Source organism: Festucalex cinctus, chromosome 2 (genome assembly GCF_051991245.1).
Source record: "Festucalex cinctus isolate MCC-2025b chromosome 2, RoL_Fcin_1.0, whole genome shotgun sequence".
Lineage (NCBI taxonomy): Eukaryota > Metazoa > Chordata > Actinopteri > Syngnathiformes > Syngnathidae > Festucalex > Festucalex cinctus.
Window position 1 is genome coordinate 37,815,046 of NC_135412.1, and position 16,406 is coordinate 37,831,451.

The window sequence follows — 16,406 nt, forward strand, 5'->3', positions numbered from 1 at the left end:
GAAATAAAAAGTTGTGCACGTTAAGATAAAAAAAAAAGCAGACAAACGGCCACAATCATATTGGGACGCGTCCTATGACGTAGTTTCCGTTCCTGGCACATGGGCATAGACAAAAGAGAGACTTATTTGCTGCGTTTTGACGGCCTGTCACATGGACACTAAAAAACCGTAAAAAAAAGAAAGTTCCCTATTTACTCTAGCAGTTTTTTTGTTCATGCAATGGAGGCGTTCAAAGATCTTCTGCAACTGTATCCTCAAGTGTTGTACAGCGCTACAGTTTTTGTGGCCGGCGGCGCTCTCATCTACAAGCTAGCTAAAAGGTAACAACATGGCACGACTGTAGACCGCCACTCGTACTAGCGTACTAACAAACACCAGTAGCAACAAACAGTAAAACTACTCGTAGAAGTAATGTTGTTGTGTCTAAATAACTGCTGTTTATAATATTGCGTAGTGACGTAACTTTGTTACCGCCACAATTTTAAATGTTTCCTTCAATTGACAGGCAGAAGCCCCTGAATGCTACGGTGAACTGCTGGTTCTGTAATCAGAACACAGTAGTTCCATTTGGTAACAGAAACTGTTGGGACTGCCCCAGCTGTGACCAGTACAATGGTTTTCAGAATGTAAGTTGTCATCACTCTTCATAAGAGTCATGGCACAAGAAATATACTTTGTTGCTGTTGCATTGCTAAACATTTGTTTGTGCTAATATCAGAATGGGGACTACAACAAGCCAATTCCGGCCCAGTACACAGAGGATCTGAACCATGGTGTGTTTGGCAGCATTCCTACTCAAGTGACTCTTGGTACCACACAGTGGGTGAACTCCAAGATGCTCCTTTGCAGGAAGTGCAATCACAACCAGTCAACTAAGATCAAGCTGCTGGCCTCTTTCATTCCAAAGGATGATGTATGTATAAATATGGTTGCTTTGCCGTTGTCAAGCCTAGGAGAGTACTCCTTTCTTCTTAATTTTGTAGGGGAACTACGATGAAGAGATTGACCATTACAAGTGTCACTTGGAGGAGCACTACAAGCTGTGCAGGCCGTGTCAGGCAGCTGTAGAGTATTACATCAAATATCAGAACCGCCAACTTAGGTCTGTGCTGCTCAGCAATCATCTTAGACAGACGCAAGAGTCACTGAAGGGCTTCATAAAGGTATGTACAGACCTGCCAAGATTGAAACCAATATGTGAGTAGTTATGATCCAGAGCTGGACTTTAACTACACATAAAATGTTTAGTGCCTATACTACAATAGATTAAAAAAAATATCTTTTTATGTGTTCAAATCAAGTAATCTGAGGTGTAATGCTCACATTGATGGGTCATTTCATTTCTCATCTTTTCACAGGGCTCCCTCTCTGCATCCTTTCCTCTGATGGTTGTACTGCTCAGATGCTTCTCCTTCCTCATTTGTGCTTTCCTGCTCGCTCTGTCTTTCTCGGCCAACCTGCAGGCGTCAAATGGCGGGCTAAATCCTCTCCGACCTGGTGACCATAATGTGTCCTCCACCAACAATATCAGCGATGGAGCCACACAGGCGTGGCACAACCTGATCGAGCTCTTCCCAGTTCCACTCGTAGAGTACGCTAATCTCTTGTGGCTCTTCGGACAAGCTCAACAGATGGCAGTCACTTGTGTCGGCTTGTCATCGTGTCTCATCGGTCTCCTGTTGGCAGGAGCCGCCAGGTATGTTGCATCCTGCTGTGGATGTCTGGTTGAGGAGGAGAAGTCGGTAATCTAATTGGTGTGATTATCAGGTTGAGGAGAATCGACATAGTGTCTTCAGTGCTGTGGTTCCTGGTTTTGTGTTTGCACCTGCTGGCAGTGTACGTTGAGGATGACGTGTCCAGCTGGACTGCCTCGCACGTCACCACAGTACTTTGTTGCCTCGCCAGCTTTGCTGCCGCTGTAGCGACGCGCAACCCACTAGGTCAACGAAGAGGCAGATATCGAAGGTCAGAATTTCAGCGCTGATGTACTTGTCCGTCAATTGTTGTTGTTGCTTCACATTTGTTCTTCATCTTTGACAAAACCAGAATCATGCAAAAATATGTGTTCGAAGGATTTTGAGACACGAGTCAGAGAGACACAAAACAACCTCACGGTTAACCTTAAATATGGCACAATACTTTTGCAAATAGTACCACTTTTTTTTTTTTTTTTTTAACTATAAGTCACACCCGTTGAAAAATGCATCATGTAGAAAAAAAACGTACGTTGCTCTGGACTTTGTCACATTTCTTGGCGAATTTATTTAACTCATTCACTGCCTTTGACAAGTATACTTGTCAATTGTATTTTTTAGAGCGGTGCTAAATGGGGGCGAATCTGAGCATGCTCCACTGTAAATATCAAACTTGGAAACAACTTTACTGATGCCCAACCACCGGTAGATGACATCATTGCCCCATTTTATAGGAAATAAACACAGTTTCAGAGTCCATGGGAGAAATGGCTGTATTTTGGCAAACCTACATTTTTCTGCTGTCAATTATAAAAGAACGGGACGGGACAAAAAGTAGGGAGTCTATTCTGTTATTTGGTAGATTCGGTTTATATATAATTATTGAATGTAATATCACGTGAGTATTGGAAATGTAAAAATTTTCTATAATGACTGGCAGTCAATGAGTTTTTAAAAAAACAAAAAAAACAGAGACCAAGAACAGCAGAGCTCAGACTTGCTCCCAAAATCCTTCCCTGATCATGTTGACGGCAGGGAATTTGAACCTTCCGCTTCCAACTATGGAAATGCTTTTTCATTCTAGTTCAGAATGACTTTCCTTAACTAGAATTCCACATCACATTGTGTCCAAAGGTAGAGTACTGGTCAGTTATTGCACCTTCTGGTGTTGTCAATAGTAAATTCTTGTTGTGGCGGATGCCATATGCCAAATGAATAGGCTAGCAGGGAAGATGGTTTTTTGCTGTAACAAATGATGTCCAAACTATGAAAACAAGTGGAACTTATTGTCCAAAAAAAATACAGTACTTAGAAATAGCAAACAGATTGAAACAGTGTGTTCCATGGTTTATATTCCAATTTACAACTAGTAACTAAAAAAATAAACTAGTTATAAAAGGGGTTCTTGGTTTATGATGGAGTTCCGTTCCTACGACGGCCATGTAACCCAAATTTGTATGCAGTAGTAGAATGCAGGAGTTGTTATTAGGGACTTAACGATATCACGATATGAAGGTCATGATACAATAATTACGGTATTGTGGGGGGGTTTGGCGATATTTCAAAAAGATCACAATATTGTAAAAATAAAAAAAAGCTCACACTAAAAAAGCACAATATTGTGCTTTTGTACATAACAGCAATGCATATCAACCACCTACAATCTCTAATAACAATAAGGAGCCACTTACTTGCTAATGCAAGTACACATTGATCGCTTCACAAGCGAATTAGGTTCCCCTTCATCTGACAATTAGCATAGATTTTAAACATAGAAGGCCAAAACATCCCTAATGAAAATTAAATTGCATTAATAAACTAGCCACTACAGGGTACAATAACTGCACAAATGGAAATCAACCTGACTTTTTCAACAGATGTGTTCCCTTTAAATATTGTGATTCGACGACAATATTGTGGCAGTTTTAATATCACAAAATCACCCTTATCGTTACATCCTTAGTTGTTATCAAAGTAAACATTTCTAGAAAAAGTTTTCTTGAAGTCATGAATATATAACAATCAAATGAAAATGACTAATAAATAAGCGTTCCTTCTTGTGTCATATGAAGGCATATTCTTACACCATTGCACAAAATGATTCATCGCGCGTTGTTCATGAACTCAAAAAGTCATGTGCTGTCATCATAAACGTAGGACCGCACCCCGTTTTTGTTTTTTTTTTAAATAATACAATGCACTTGCCAAATTCAATAACAGCTCTCCTTGTGTCATTTTAAGACAATGACACTTTTGAGATTTTTTTTTATTTTTTTTTTAATTGCCAGTATGCTCACATTTTATGTAAAACATAGCATTTTTATGGTAACTATTTTATGTCATTTACGTAACTTTTCATGAGCTGTAAATAACACCATTTTCTTTTGGTGCCTTCCTGTATTACTGCTTAAATATGACCAACTGTGCAAGTTTAATATTTAAACCATAAATCCTGAGTCAAGATAATATAGTATATCGATACATTTCTGTTCATCAAAACTGCATGAAAGACACTAAACGTCCTCCACACGTCATGCACCTCAATGTTTGTGAAATGAAGAAAAATGCTTTTAATTGTAATAGCAGCTTATTTTTTTAAAGGGATACTTGACTCATTGAGCCATTTTCAGCAGTAAAAAAAATATTTTGTTAATTTGCTAACGTCATCATTTTTTATGTATAATTAATACCTTGAAAAACAAATTTTTCCATTTGCTGTCGAGTGTCGACTAAAGATGACATCACGCATGCTGTGGAAATGGGTAAGAAGAACCAATCCAGGCTCACCTGTTTTCTGGGTTTGGTCAGCAAACTGAGCCATGATTAGTCGTTACCTGTTTCCTGAGCACAGGTTCGGTCTTCTTCATTCGATAAGAAGTGGTAAAATTCGTTTTTAAAGGCGTTAATTGCTCATGAAAAATAATGACGTTATCACATTAATTATAGACAAAATATCTTCTTACTGTTGAAAATGGCTCAATGAGTCAAGTATCCCTTATGTAGTCAATTGAGGATTTTTCATTCTCACTGAAGTACTTGATCTCATATTAGTCAAGAGTTATCTTTGCTGAGAATTTGCTGTTGATAATATGTTGCACTGAGGTCTTGTCAAATGATGATGAGCGTCTGAAAACCTTTTGGAAATGGAGGTGATTTGTAACTTTTTCTTGGCACGTAGTAGTTTGTTTTTCTTTTCCTTTTCCCCTCTGTACTATTTAATGTGTGAATGTAGCCATGACTGTCTGTTCATCTTGTCAACCACATACCAGCCAATGTGTTCTAGCCATGTGGATTCTCTTCCCATATCTGTTCATAGATATAAAATGAATACACTGACTGGACACTTCATAAGATTCACCTGATCATAAATGTGCATAAATATCTAATTAGCCAATCACATGGCAATAGGTTGTCACATTTAGGTTTGTAGCCACGGTGATGACCACAAGTCTGATGCCCCTTAATCCATCTCAAATCATTGGAAATGTGCGGTACTTATACTTGGAATGGCGTCCACTGCCCAACATTTAAATGTGGCCAATCAGGTTAGTTGTATCAGGGATGAACAAATCGAAATGGACCAGCATTTCTATGGAACGTTCCCTCAACAATCGTTGAAACCTTTGTATCGATAAATTGGAGTAGATAACGTAAGTGAACCAATAGTGCAAGATGTTCCTAATCAAGTGTCCTTTAGTATAGTATGCTGACTGTCATACAAACTAGTCCAACTTCAAAAAGCTGTGCAAGTGGGATTTCTAACAGTGTACTCATTTCATTTTACAACAAGTGACTCATTTGGCTGGTGTGTGTCTTTATTTCTGCTCTCTGTCACTGTCCACTTGCTTGTTTTTTATGTCAAGTGTCCAACTTTCCACTGTGCATACAATCTGAGGCAGTGATTCCCAGCCAGGGTGCTACATTATAAATTAACCAATTTAACTAAATTTACCCCTGAAATTGGCTGGCAGCCAGTTCAGAGTGTACCCCGCCTACTGCCCGAAGCCAGCTGGGATAGGCTCCAGCACACCCGCGACCCTTGTGAGGTGTAAGCGGTTTTAAGAAAATGACTGCATGGATAACTATATTTGCCTGAAAATTAAATAAATAACAGTATATTTTTGTTTATCTGTGCCAGGGACATATAGTGAAAGACAGACATTGATGTCTCCCTGGGAGTATATTAGCTTGGTGTTGAATTAAACAGGACCAGATTTTGCAAATTGTTAGTAAGTTGACACGAGATCATTAGTATTCCAGTATTTTTGTTTGCTGGTGTTGATATTTTTCTTTTGTAAAATGGGTGCCTTGGCCCAAAGGTTGGGAAACACTGATCTGAGATAAACAGCAGTTTTAGTTGTGATGCGGTATGGGACAAGCATGCGTTTTTAAGAGCACTACTTTTTGAAACTTATTTCAAATGTAGTCACCACTTCATACGCCAAGCACATTAGTGTTTTACTAATGCGGTGAATGTTTTTAATAGCACTGTGGCATTAATAATCCTGAACATTATGTGAAGTATTAGAAAGTACAATGGTCTGAGATGTGCAACGACCTTCTCTCATGGCCTGCAGTATTTTGAGTTTTACTATTGAGTTTATTATCTGAAGTTTAAAGCTACTGTTCTTGTAATAAACTACTTCATTCTTGCTTTTGTTCCTCATAGTATTCCAATTTGAGCTACAAATAATTAATAATATTTATTCTTGTGAATGTACAACTTTCACGTAATGTATTTATTTTCCTGTGTTGCCCTCCTGATACTTGTAGTAAATTAGCACCAATGTAGCATTGTGGTTGTTTGTAACAAAATCAAATGGGAGTCAACAGACAGCATACCAATGAAAGGTGGCCAAAAAGTCTAAACCAGGGGTCATCAACATACTCTGAGGCGTCAGGTTCCCACCAAGGACCACATGAGTCGCAGGCAGGCTGTGAAGATAGCTTTCCCATTGGGATTTCCTCGGAATGTGATCATTTGAAAACTTATAGAAATATTGCACATGTGGTGTTTAGAAAAGTTTGGTGACCCCTGGTCTAAACACAGTATTTTGCAGGCTTGTATTTTTCAACTGTTTGTGAGTTGTCTGCATGCTGAAATCTGTTGTTTTTTTCCCCCCCCAGTCGTCTGTTATTTAAGACTTTGTAGGAATTTTTGCTGCTTATATATAAATAAACAGCTTACATAAGCATGTGTCCTTTTTATGTGTGGTAAAGGCAAAGATGACTTGACTTGTTCTGTTCAAATAGTCATTGAAAACACCAATTGGCATAGTCTGTTTGAACTCAATTAACTGCCACTGTCTAACTGTCAAATATTGTGTGCAGCTGCTTTGATGTGCATGCACATGCAGCTGTTGCCTGCTGGTTGACAGCGGCAACAGCGTTCTCTGGCACCGTTCACAAAGCGACAACACTTGGCCCAAACATTTGTGCCATTATGGAAAGCCAGTCGAAATTATTTGATATCCTCGATACCTAGCTTAAGGTCCATGTACTAGTATGAGCTTCAGCCTCACAAGACGATTCCGAGCACTATTAGAATGGCTGTCTTAATAGTAACTCTTTTTTTTTTTTTTTTTTTTTTTTTTTTTTTTTTTTTTTCTTCCCCCCCTCCATTTCTGTGTCATATCTTTGCATATTAGTTTGGACAACTAATTTGTTACTAATGAGGCAAAACTGCGTGAGTTGACTTCTGTGCACTACTAGTACTTAACTTTTTTTTTTTTTTATAAAGGACTTTAAAACAACCATTGCTGCATACAGTGCTGTACATGGGGTAAAAATCAGTCATTCAAATAAAGACAGGTAAACTAAAATTAATAACAAAAAATAAATCCATATAAAGTATATCAGAAGTAAATAAAACGGTAAATCAGTAAATGAATGCACTCTGGTCAGTTCTCACACTTATTTTTTTTTGTCTACCATCTCAGTTGCAGGTTAGTAGACTTTCACTGCTCTTGTTTTGCAGAAACTTCCCAGATTCCTCTATGCTCTCCCTAAGCGACCAGCCTGCTTTGCTTACTCCCGAAATGATCCGCTCCTTCATCCCCTCACCTCCTCCCAACATCTACAAGCTCATAAACCAGCAAAAGACTCCCCCGAAACCCAAGGGCTCACTCTCCGCTCTGCCGCGCCGTCTCAAGAACGCCCTCTGCCTTGGCACCATCTCCACCTTCACCATGACAGGTAACGGCAATGACTACATGGGGTGCTCGGGTTATAGCTGGGTTTGGTTCCCAAGGCAAATTTGTACACAAATTGGAACATAGTCTATCACTAACCCACACTAATGCAATAGTAAAGTCACAATTTCTGTAAATGTGTATGAAAGTATACCATAAAGCTAGTGAAAAAACAGTAGTTACGGTCGTAACTGTGCATGCTGCTCAGACTAGTTCACTGTGTTTCGTCTGTCCGTAACCTCAACTTCTTCAATGTCAATAAGTGTCGGAAAGTTTAAACTGAAGGTTGCTTTGTTCAGAGGGCTTGTGGCTCCAAAGGGTGTATTCATATTGTTCTGCCACTAGGAGGCGTGAATGATTCAATTTTGCCTGACCAGCTCACCTTGTCCTGTCAATGGAAAAACCTTGTTACTTATAATGGGACAGGCAAATCACTAAGAACTGCTGAAAGTGAATGTTGGGATTATAATTGTATCAAACTTGTTTTTCAGATTCCGGCTACTTGTTCAGTGGAAGCAGACCGGCCTCAGTCTACAAAGACTCCCCTCCCTCAGGTATTGAATTGCAATACCTCCACAGTCTGCTCTGGGAAGCTGGGGGATTTGGGGAGGAGTTTGATTGATCAAACTGTTGCTATCATAAAACCTTTATTCAATTTAATCTTTTTTTTTTTTTTTCCCTTAGGGAGGGGAGCCAACCCCAAATTGTTATTTACAACAATATGTTTTATGCAGCCTCACTTGTGTAAACATTAAGGGTGTCACGATTTCGATTTTTTATCGAAATCGATCGAAATTACGTCACGATTTCGAGCATCGAAATAGAAGAGAGGACACACGATTCGAGTGAAAGTGGAAGGTGAACAAATAATAACCGCATTTGACAGAACTGACAGAACGGAGGAGAAACAACAATAACCAATAGGGGTATAATACACGGATACACAATAGCGTCGCGCTGGCACAGTCGTCCAATCGGAGTGTCGCGCTGGCACAGTCGTCCAAACGGAGTGTCGCGCTGGCACAGTCCTCCAATCAGAGTGTCGCGCTGGCGCATTCAAACTGAAGTACCATTATACGGGCACCAGCCGACACAAACACACACATACATACTAGGGGAGCGGAGCCGGCGGCGGGCCCGAGCCGCCAGCCGTAACAACGGGAAACACGACAAACATGACGGGACATTTACGCAGGCATCACAAAGATTTAGATTTATCAAATTCAACTAGAAGTGGGAAAACAACGGTCCAACCAACTATTTCATCCTCATTTACAGTGAAACTTCCACACACTTCAGCTCGCGCAAAACGCCAGATCCATAGGTCTATTTATAGCAGCAGACCTGCAGCCTTGGAAAACGCTGGATTCAAACATTTAATTAGTGTACTTGAACCACGCTACAGTATGCCCAGCAACTGTAAATGTTGGGATATAGTTTGTTCAGGCTGTATTTGTTCCATGACTTTGGATACAATATATTTTTTGTTGTTGTTGCACATTGCACATTATTTTAAGAGGAACGCACAGCACACTGTTGTAACCAAAAACAGTCAATAGATGGCAGGCACCCACTGTGACTTTTTGTTTTTGTTTTTTTATTTTTTATTTTACACTTCAGTAAGAACAAGACGGTTAACTTTATATTGTAAATAAATTCTTTGAATTTGATCATTCCTGCCTAATGTCAATTATCATATATTACATAAATTTACACAAAAATAATATGGAAATTGCATCACCTATATGTAGCCGATCTTTTGAAATAAGATTTACTGTATAATGAATAGAACCAATGATCATAGACTAGCCTTAGCCTACAGAAGCATATGCCTCTGTGTTATAAAGTGGGGGAGCGGAAAAAAAAAATCGAAAAAAAAATCGAAAAAAAAATCGAATCGTGACCCCAAAATCGAAATTTAAATCGAATCGTGGAGTTGGCGAATCGTGACACCCCTAGTAAACATGATATTGTGATTAATATTGTGTTTGTGGAATATGGATAAAGTAACAAAATCCACCTGTTTTTAGCCATCACGGGGGCGGCCATTTTGCCACTAGCTGCCAACTGAAAATTACATCACAGTTGCCCAGGAGGCAACGACCGGCTCAGCTTGCGAGAGCAGCTGTGATGTCATGTTTTTGGTCGACGGCAAGTGGCAAAATGGCTGCCCCTTGAGAGCGATTAATACAGGTGGATTTTCATATTCCATAAACGCAATATATAAGGCCACAAATGACTTTTGGCTGTAGTAAGAGCAGGTGTTAGAAACTACATTAACTCGGCCCGTCATCTCACCCGTTTGCCACAGACTACTTCTCAATGAAGTCATGGAGTCGGCCGTCATCGCCCGGCCTCTCGCCGGCTCCCTCACTAGATGGCTCTGCGACGTCCAGCTCAGGTTCGGACAGACAGAGCCGTCCTCTCATCAGCCCGGCGCGTCTCAACCTCAGCGTCCCCAAGCCCAAGTTGTACCCTACCAAGACACAGTCCACTTTCAGGTCCCCACTGGTGTCCTCCTCACATGTGCTCCCCGCGGACCAGACCTCCGTTTACAGTGGTCGCGTTTCACCCGACATACACCGTTTCCCCAGCCAGAGTGGTGAGAGTACAGCAGCATTGTTGGACAGTCATTAACTCATTCAAACCCCAAAACGTGTAAAAACTTTTTTAATACTTTGTTCTTCACTCCCTAAAACATGTTTACATATTTTTATTTTTTTTTAATGTTCAGGTTTTGATGCAGCTTCTGACAAGAGGCCGCTTAAAGCAATGGTATTTATATTAAAAAAAAGTCCAGCAGGTGGCACCAAGTATAAGAGATCAATCATGTCCATGTCGTAACAAGTTGTTTTTGTCAGCGTTTTCACCAGGAATGTGAATATTGATGAAACATAGCTATATGCTAATGCTAATTGCTGCAAAATAGAAATAGACACAAATATTCTTTTTTTTTTTTTTCTGATGAAAGAAGAGACTTTAATCCTTCTTTTGGTAGGCTCCATGTTTTTATAGCAATAAAACAGAATATTCTGTGGGCCTTACAAAATCAGTCATTCCAGCAAAGGGGTTGGCCGGTGAAAATTGCTGTGAATGAGTGAATTAGGACTCCTGGTAAGCCTCATGGATCTCAACCCCCCCCAAAAAAGGTGTGCCTTCACTGGCACGAATAGCCATGAGCAGTTTGAGTTCGCTTTTGTTGTTTATATCCTGACAATGACTTTGTCTGCTAACAAATGCACATTGAAATATTAGTTATTTCCTTTGTGTCACCATGTTTTACTGCAGATTTGACTTCAATACACGAAGACGGCAGTGGGAAGGAGAACGTGAGCAGCACGTCTGGGTCTTTAACTTCACTGGTTGGCACGACGACAGGGACGCCAGACAACGGAACCTCCTCAAATAGTAAGCTTTGAAGCATCCTTTTCACTTTTAGTGTCATAGTGGAACGTCATAAAGGTCCAACAGGATGTCTCCCGCGACTCTGTTCCACATGTGGTCCCGTTTAGATTTATAAACCAGGTTTCCAGTAGGAAATGAGCCATTCTATGATGAAACAAAAACAAAAAAGTGAGGTAAACATCTCAACTTGATATTTGTGCATTTTTTGTCCCCGGGTACCTCCATGGGACTCTTTCGGGGCAGAGCGGTTCGGTTGTAACCGACGATTAGAACCCTTTCGGCAGTGGTTCTGCAGCGACGGTCGTCGGGGGACGAGAGGGGCCGTCGTCACCTGTCATCTGATTGACCGACAGCAACGCATTTTGCGCGAGAGAACCAAAGGTGCCCGCCGGTCTTCACCAAGGGTCATAAAAATACGGTACATACAATCAATATAATAATCTTTTACAACAACGCTGAACTATATTTACAATTTAAAAGGTACTTGTGGATGGATTTGTAATGTTTGTGGTTAAAAAAAAATAATAAAATAAAAAAATATTGCGGTCATGTGTCCCCATTAACTTGAATGAGAGCGCCAGCAGGAGAGTTCTCCATTCACAAATAGCTTCGCGACTCGCGAGCCGGTCGTTCAATCGCAATATTTCATCCATGGTGGTCCATTTTAAATTGTAAACATGGTTCAATGTTGGCGTGACCTGCCACTCGTGAAATGTTATGGCAGATCCGCACGCATTAGGGAACGCAAGATTGGATTGGAGAGTTCAAACGATCCCGCCCCCTTCCCGCTGCGCGCCTCCTGTAACGGAAAAGCAATGGTGGCGGTTGTGGTGTGGTAGCTTGTCATTAGGGGCTCGGGGAAAAGCGGCAGCGAATATAAAAAAATTGAAGCGGTCCATTGTTGATTATTTTCTAAAACAAAATGAGAATGAGGAGGAGAATGATGGTGGTAAATGGATGGCCAGCGCGGTGCCAAATCAAACATACAGATTATTCTACCCATCAGAAGTTTTAGTTTGAATTTTGCAGTCTTTAAGCGCCCTCCTGTGGTTGCTAGGTTTGTTTTTGTTGAGTAAAAAAAGACACCACACCACTCCAATATGGCAGCACAGAACACTGACACGTTCATTGTTACACAGACTGTTGAATCTTATTTTTGTTGTTGCTTTGGACGAGAATTGTCCGTAAGTACACGGGATGTCAATATAAAAACACTGTAGATTTATTTGAGTTAATAAGGGCAATTAGAGACTATTGAATGTGCAATGTTACTAGCTACTAGCATGAAAGTGTGTCGTGTATAGTTAGCTAATATTACATTGTTATTTTAATTTCTAGTTTTACGACGACCTAAAGAGAGTAATGGTCAGAGGCCATCGTTCAATTTAACAGCAAAAAAGGAAAACGAAGTCTGGTTATTCGGAATGCCGTTAAAGGAACAGTTCACATTTTTTGACATGAATCTCTATTTCATCCTCAACTCCGGTGTGTGCGATCATCACTGACTTACCCCTGACAGCGTTCTGTCACACGAGTTCTGGTCCGGTGTTGGACGAGAGGAAAATAGTCCAGCAAGTTGACTTGGGTCACAGAAATAAAGCGTCTATCTTCTAAAAACAATTAGTGGCCAAAAGAGTGATACATTTGCATCACTAAACTCCTTTTCTGAAAAAAAGTCTGCCTTCGAAAAGACAAACAACTTGTACATTAGTGCGCGTCTATCAGCTGTATGCGGGGCACCGCGCAGTGATACGAACGAACAGAAAAATAGTGCCCGGTGGTAATGGCGTCTGACTTTTTTCAGAAAAGGAGTTTAATGATGTAAATGCATCACTCTTTTGAACACTAATTGTTTTTAGAAGAAAAACGCTTTATTTCCTTGACCCAAGTCAACTTGCTGGACTATTTTCCTCTCGTCCAACACCGGACCAGAACTCGTGTCACAGAACGCTGTCAGGGGTAAGTCAGTGATGATCGCACACACCGGAGGTGAGGATGAAATAGAGATTCATGTCAAAAAATCCAAACTGTTCCTTTAACTTGCTGTCTAGCTGGTGAAATCTAGAAGCTTTGGAGCGAGGACAGCCGAGGAGCAGGTGAAGGAAAAAAAAAAAAAAAGTACTGACTTTTAATGAGCTAAACAAAATAATGTTGACATGAGTTAAGTTATACGAAATTATTGACTTGCCGTTGCAGGCAAACCTCGTGTTCCAATCAAATATTTAAAAATATATCGAGTTGCGTATGCCTAAGGTCACGCTTGCACCTCCACAAAAAATGGTGCAACCAAATCCTGTGCTGTGCGAGCAACTAAAAATGTTACTCGCACCAGTGCTACCAGTGGAAAAGTTAGTGTAGAGTAGGGCTGTCACTAACGACTTTTTTAAAGTCGACCTTCCCTCTCATATTGTTAAGGACTTATCGACTTTATTATTATTATTATTATTATTATTATTATTATTATTATTATTTTTATTTTTTTAGTTTTGATGCTGCAAATGTTTGTGTGTTGAATTGAGTGGATAATATGGATATAAATACCTAAACCATTGTTCCTTATATTTCCTGTACAATAATAGTGTTCCATTTATAATCTAACTGCGCGCACACGCACAAACACATAGACCCGCACACACAGTGTTCATCAACTTCCTTCAATGTGGACTTATAATATATATATATATATATATTTATTTATTTTTTTACCCTCCCGGCCGTTCGTTACCCATAGCGACTCAGCGAATGTCAGTGCGTGTGAAAGGCAAGATATTGTGTGCCATCCCGCCTGCATATCTTGTTGAGAATGACCAGTGGAGTTAGACGGTAGCTTAGCAATGCATTGCTACTCGCAGTTGTCGAGCAGCGCCTTAAGCGGTAACCCGTCTTCCACTCACCATACAGTGCAGTGCATTGCGTTCTAAATAGCAATATTATCACACTATGACACTAATAATAATAATAAATATTCTTACCTTGCTCTGGTTTCTTCAAGCACTTCATATGCATGTTTCCCCTAAAATGCTACATCATTGATGACGTACTGCTATGGTACGCCATTGTTGTTTTGCACAATTTGCAAATAACTATTTGTCCTCTTAATCTTCTTGAAATGGTCCCATTTCAATCTATATTCTCAAAGACATTCTTTGTCTTTTGTTAGAGTGCCAGGAATCATTTTTTTAGCTCTGTCCTCCTCAATGTATGGTAGTTCGCAACACATGCTGCGTGTAGGCATAGAAGGTCCGTGTGAAACATGGGCCACGGCGGTGCAAACATGGTTCCGACATGGCGGAGTGTTGACTTAAATTTTTCCAGTCGACCTATTTTTAAAGTCGACCTAGTCGAATTGGTCGACTTTTTTTTCCCCAGCCCTAATGTAGAGCCCTGATCGAACAGCCCTAGTATACAGTGTCGACCCTCCAATAGTAAGCAATCCCCCCAGCAGGTCCGTGTTTGTTTGAATTGTTCAGATTCCATCAAATTTTCCCCATGGCGACAAATGGAAATTGAAATGGATGCATTCACAGGCAGCAAGTTTAAATAGCACTTGTTAAAGAGTTCGAATGCCTCATTACAGTAAAAATGTGTTTTCTTGGTCTGGCACAGATACGACACGGCGGGTTTGGATGGTGCTTTTATTCGTCAGCCTGAGCGCCAACCTGCTGTTTGCCGCTCGCTGGATGTCCTACAACTGGAGATGAACAGTGGATGAGTGTGCTCCCGGACCGGTCCACGTGCTTGCTTACAAAGACTCGAATATCCAACACTGACTTCCCGTTGTAGGAGTTGGGATGAAAATCGCATTTTGCCAACGATGGTCGCTTGAAATATTAGGAGACGGTGTTGAGATGTGGAATAATGTGCTGGCCACCGGGGCACTTATCTCTGACAGTTATGCACTGTTTGGACACTATGGCTCCTTGATGGAGCATCACCTTTGAATGTTATAGTTTACACTAGTGACTGGGTGCAATATCATGGTCGCTACTTGTGGATACTTCCACTTCAGTTTTATTTTGAATGCAGGTAAAGAAAAAGGTTTATAGTACATGTTTTATTGACATATTGCATAACAGCATTTTGCAGCTCACATATTCACCTGTTGGTGGATTATTATTTTATTTTTTTTAAATGAACTCTTATCTTCCATTAATACGTAACTATTCACTGTTTTTATCCTCAGGACAAAGCCCTGTCTAACATAGAGGAAGTGTATTGCTCTTCGTGCCATCTTGTGGCATTTTGGTGCTACGAAACTATGTTTAAGTAAGGGGAGGAGTTTCATTTATTCCTGTCGAATAGAAAAGTAGTGCTTCACCGCCATCTTATAATGTTGTGTGTGTGTGTGTGGTGTGAGGGGGGACAAACGTCCACAAATGTTTGGAATTTTCAGTTGTGAATGCATTTGCACGTTACTGTGTTTTCTTTTCTTGAATGACAGTAATGGCTTGGACTGAAATGACTGCAATATTGCAAATGAATAATGGTGAGTCAACACCTTTAACTTGCCATATGTGTGTTTTTGCTCAGACGTTTTGGTTTCTGTAAGTTCAATGTAGAAATGTTTTGGTGTTTACTGCAAGTAGCCGAATCATGTTACAATGATTTATAATAATTTATTTGCACATTTTTATTGTCAAAAGCAATTTTAATTTGGACTCTTTAAGATTACAAATGCTCTGGGATTTGTTGTATACATTTTTTTGATCACTGTGAGCAAAGTGATGGTTGTGTGCTTTAATGTGTGTTACTTTTTGCAGGGTGAATAAAATCTTTTTTCTTTTTTAACTGTCAAAGTTTTAATTCCATATCTGCATTATACAGAAATTTATGATGAACTGAATATTCTTTATTTGATCCACTTCCCTTCTGGAAGTAGCTGAAAAGTCAAGCTGGAGTTGTTTATGCCATAATTCAAGCGGAAAACTTAGTTGATTCAAAAAGTAAACTCATTTTATAGATTGACAATGCTGTGAAATATTTATTTGTTTATTTTTTCAATATATAATTTTGATTTTTGGTTGCAATCAAAATGAGTAGGATGGAAATTAGTTGGAAACTCGCCTTCTGTAAAGCAATACACCGAATACAGTGTCAACAAATATGTCAGGAGCAC

At 40.0% G+C, this 16,406-nt stretch overlaps 1 protein-coding gene across 2 annotated transcripts; it reads left to right on the top strand.

Moving 5' to 3' along the window:
- The first annotated feature begins 68 nt into the window (after nt 1–68).
- tmem201 (transmembrane protein 201) lies at nt 69–16,128 on the top strand. Of its 2 annotated transcripts, XM_077514978.1 has the most exons (12): nt 69–320; nt 506–626; nt 719–913; nt 984–1,163; nt 1,359–1,696; nt 1,768–1,965; nt 7,672–7,889; nt 8,377–8,439; nt 10,197–10,487; nt 11,174–11,293; nt 11,534–11,708; nt 14,897–16,128. In XM_077514978.1, exons 1-12 carry the CDS (start codon nt 220–222, stop codon nt 15,000–15,002), a joined length of 2,106 nt encoding a protein of 701 aa, XP_077371104.1. In that variant the 5' UTR covers nt 69–219; the 3' UTR covers nt 15,003–16,128. The 2 variants fall into 2 exon arrangements, with proteins under 2 accessions (XP_077371104.1, XP_077371105.1); XM_077514979.1 differs by lacking the exon at nt 11,534–11,708 and having other exon boundaries at nt 70–320.
- The last annotated feature ends 278 nt before the right edge of the window (nt 16,129–16,406 follow it).

What these genes read in the sequence shown, in the direction of transcription:
- tmem201 (XM_077514978.1), top strand. Translation starts at nt 220, where the DNA reads ATGGAGGCGTTCAAAGATCTTCTGCAACTGTATCCTCAAGTGTTGTAC. An exon ending in ATCTACAAGCTAGCTAAAAG is followed by an intron (nt 321 to 505) that starts GTAACAACATGG and finishes TTCAATTGACAG; the next exon opens with GCAGAAGCCCCTGAATGCTA. An exon ending in CAAAGACTCCCCTCCCTCAG is followed by an intron (nt 8,440 to 10,196) that starts GTATTGAATTGC and finishes CGTTTGCCACAG; the next exon opens with ACTACTTCTCAATGAAGTCA.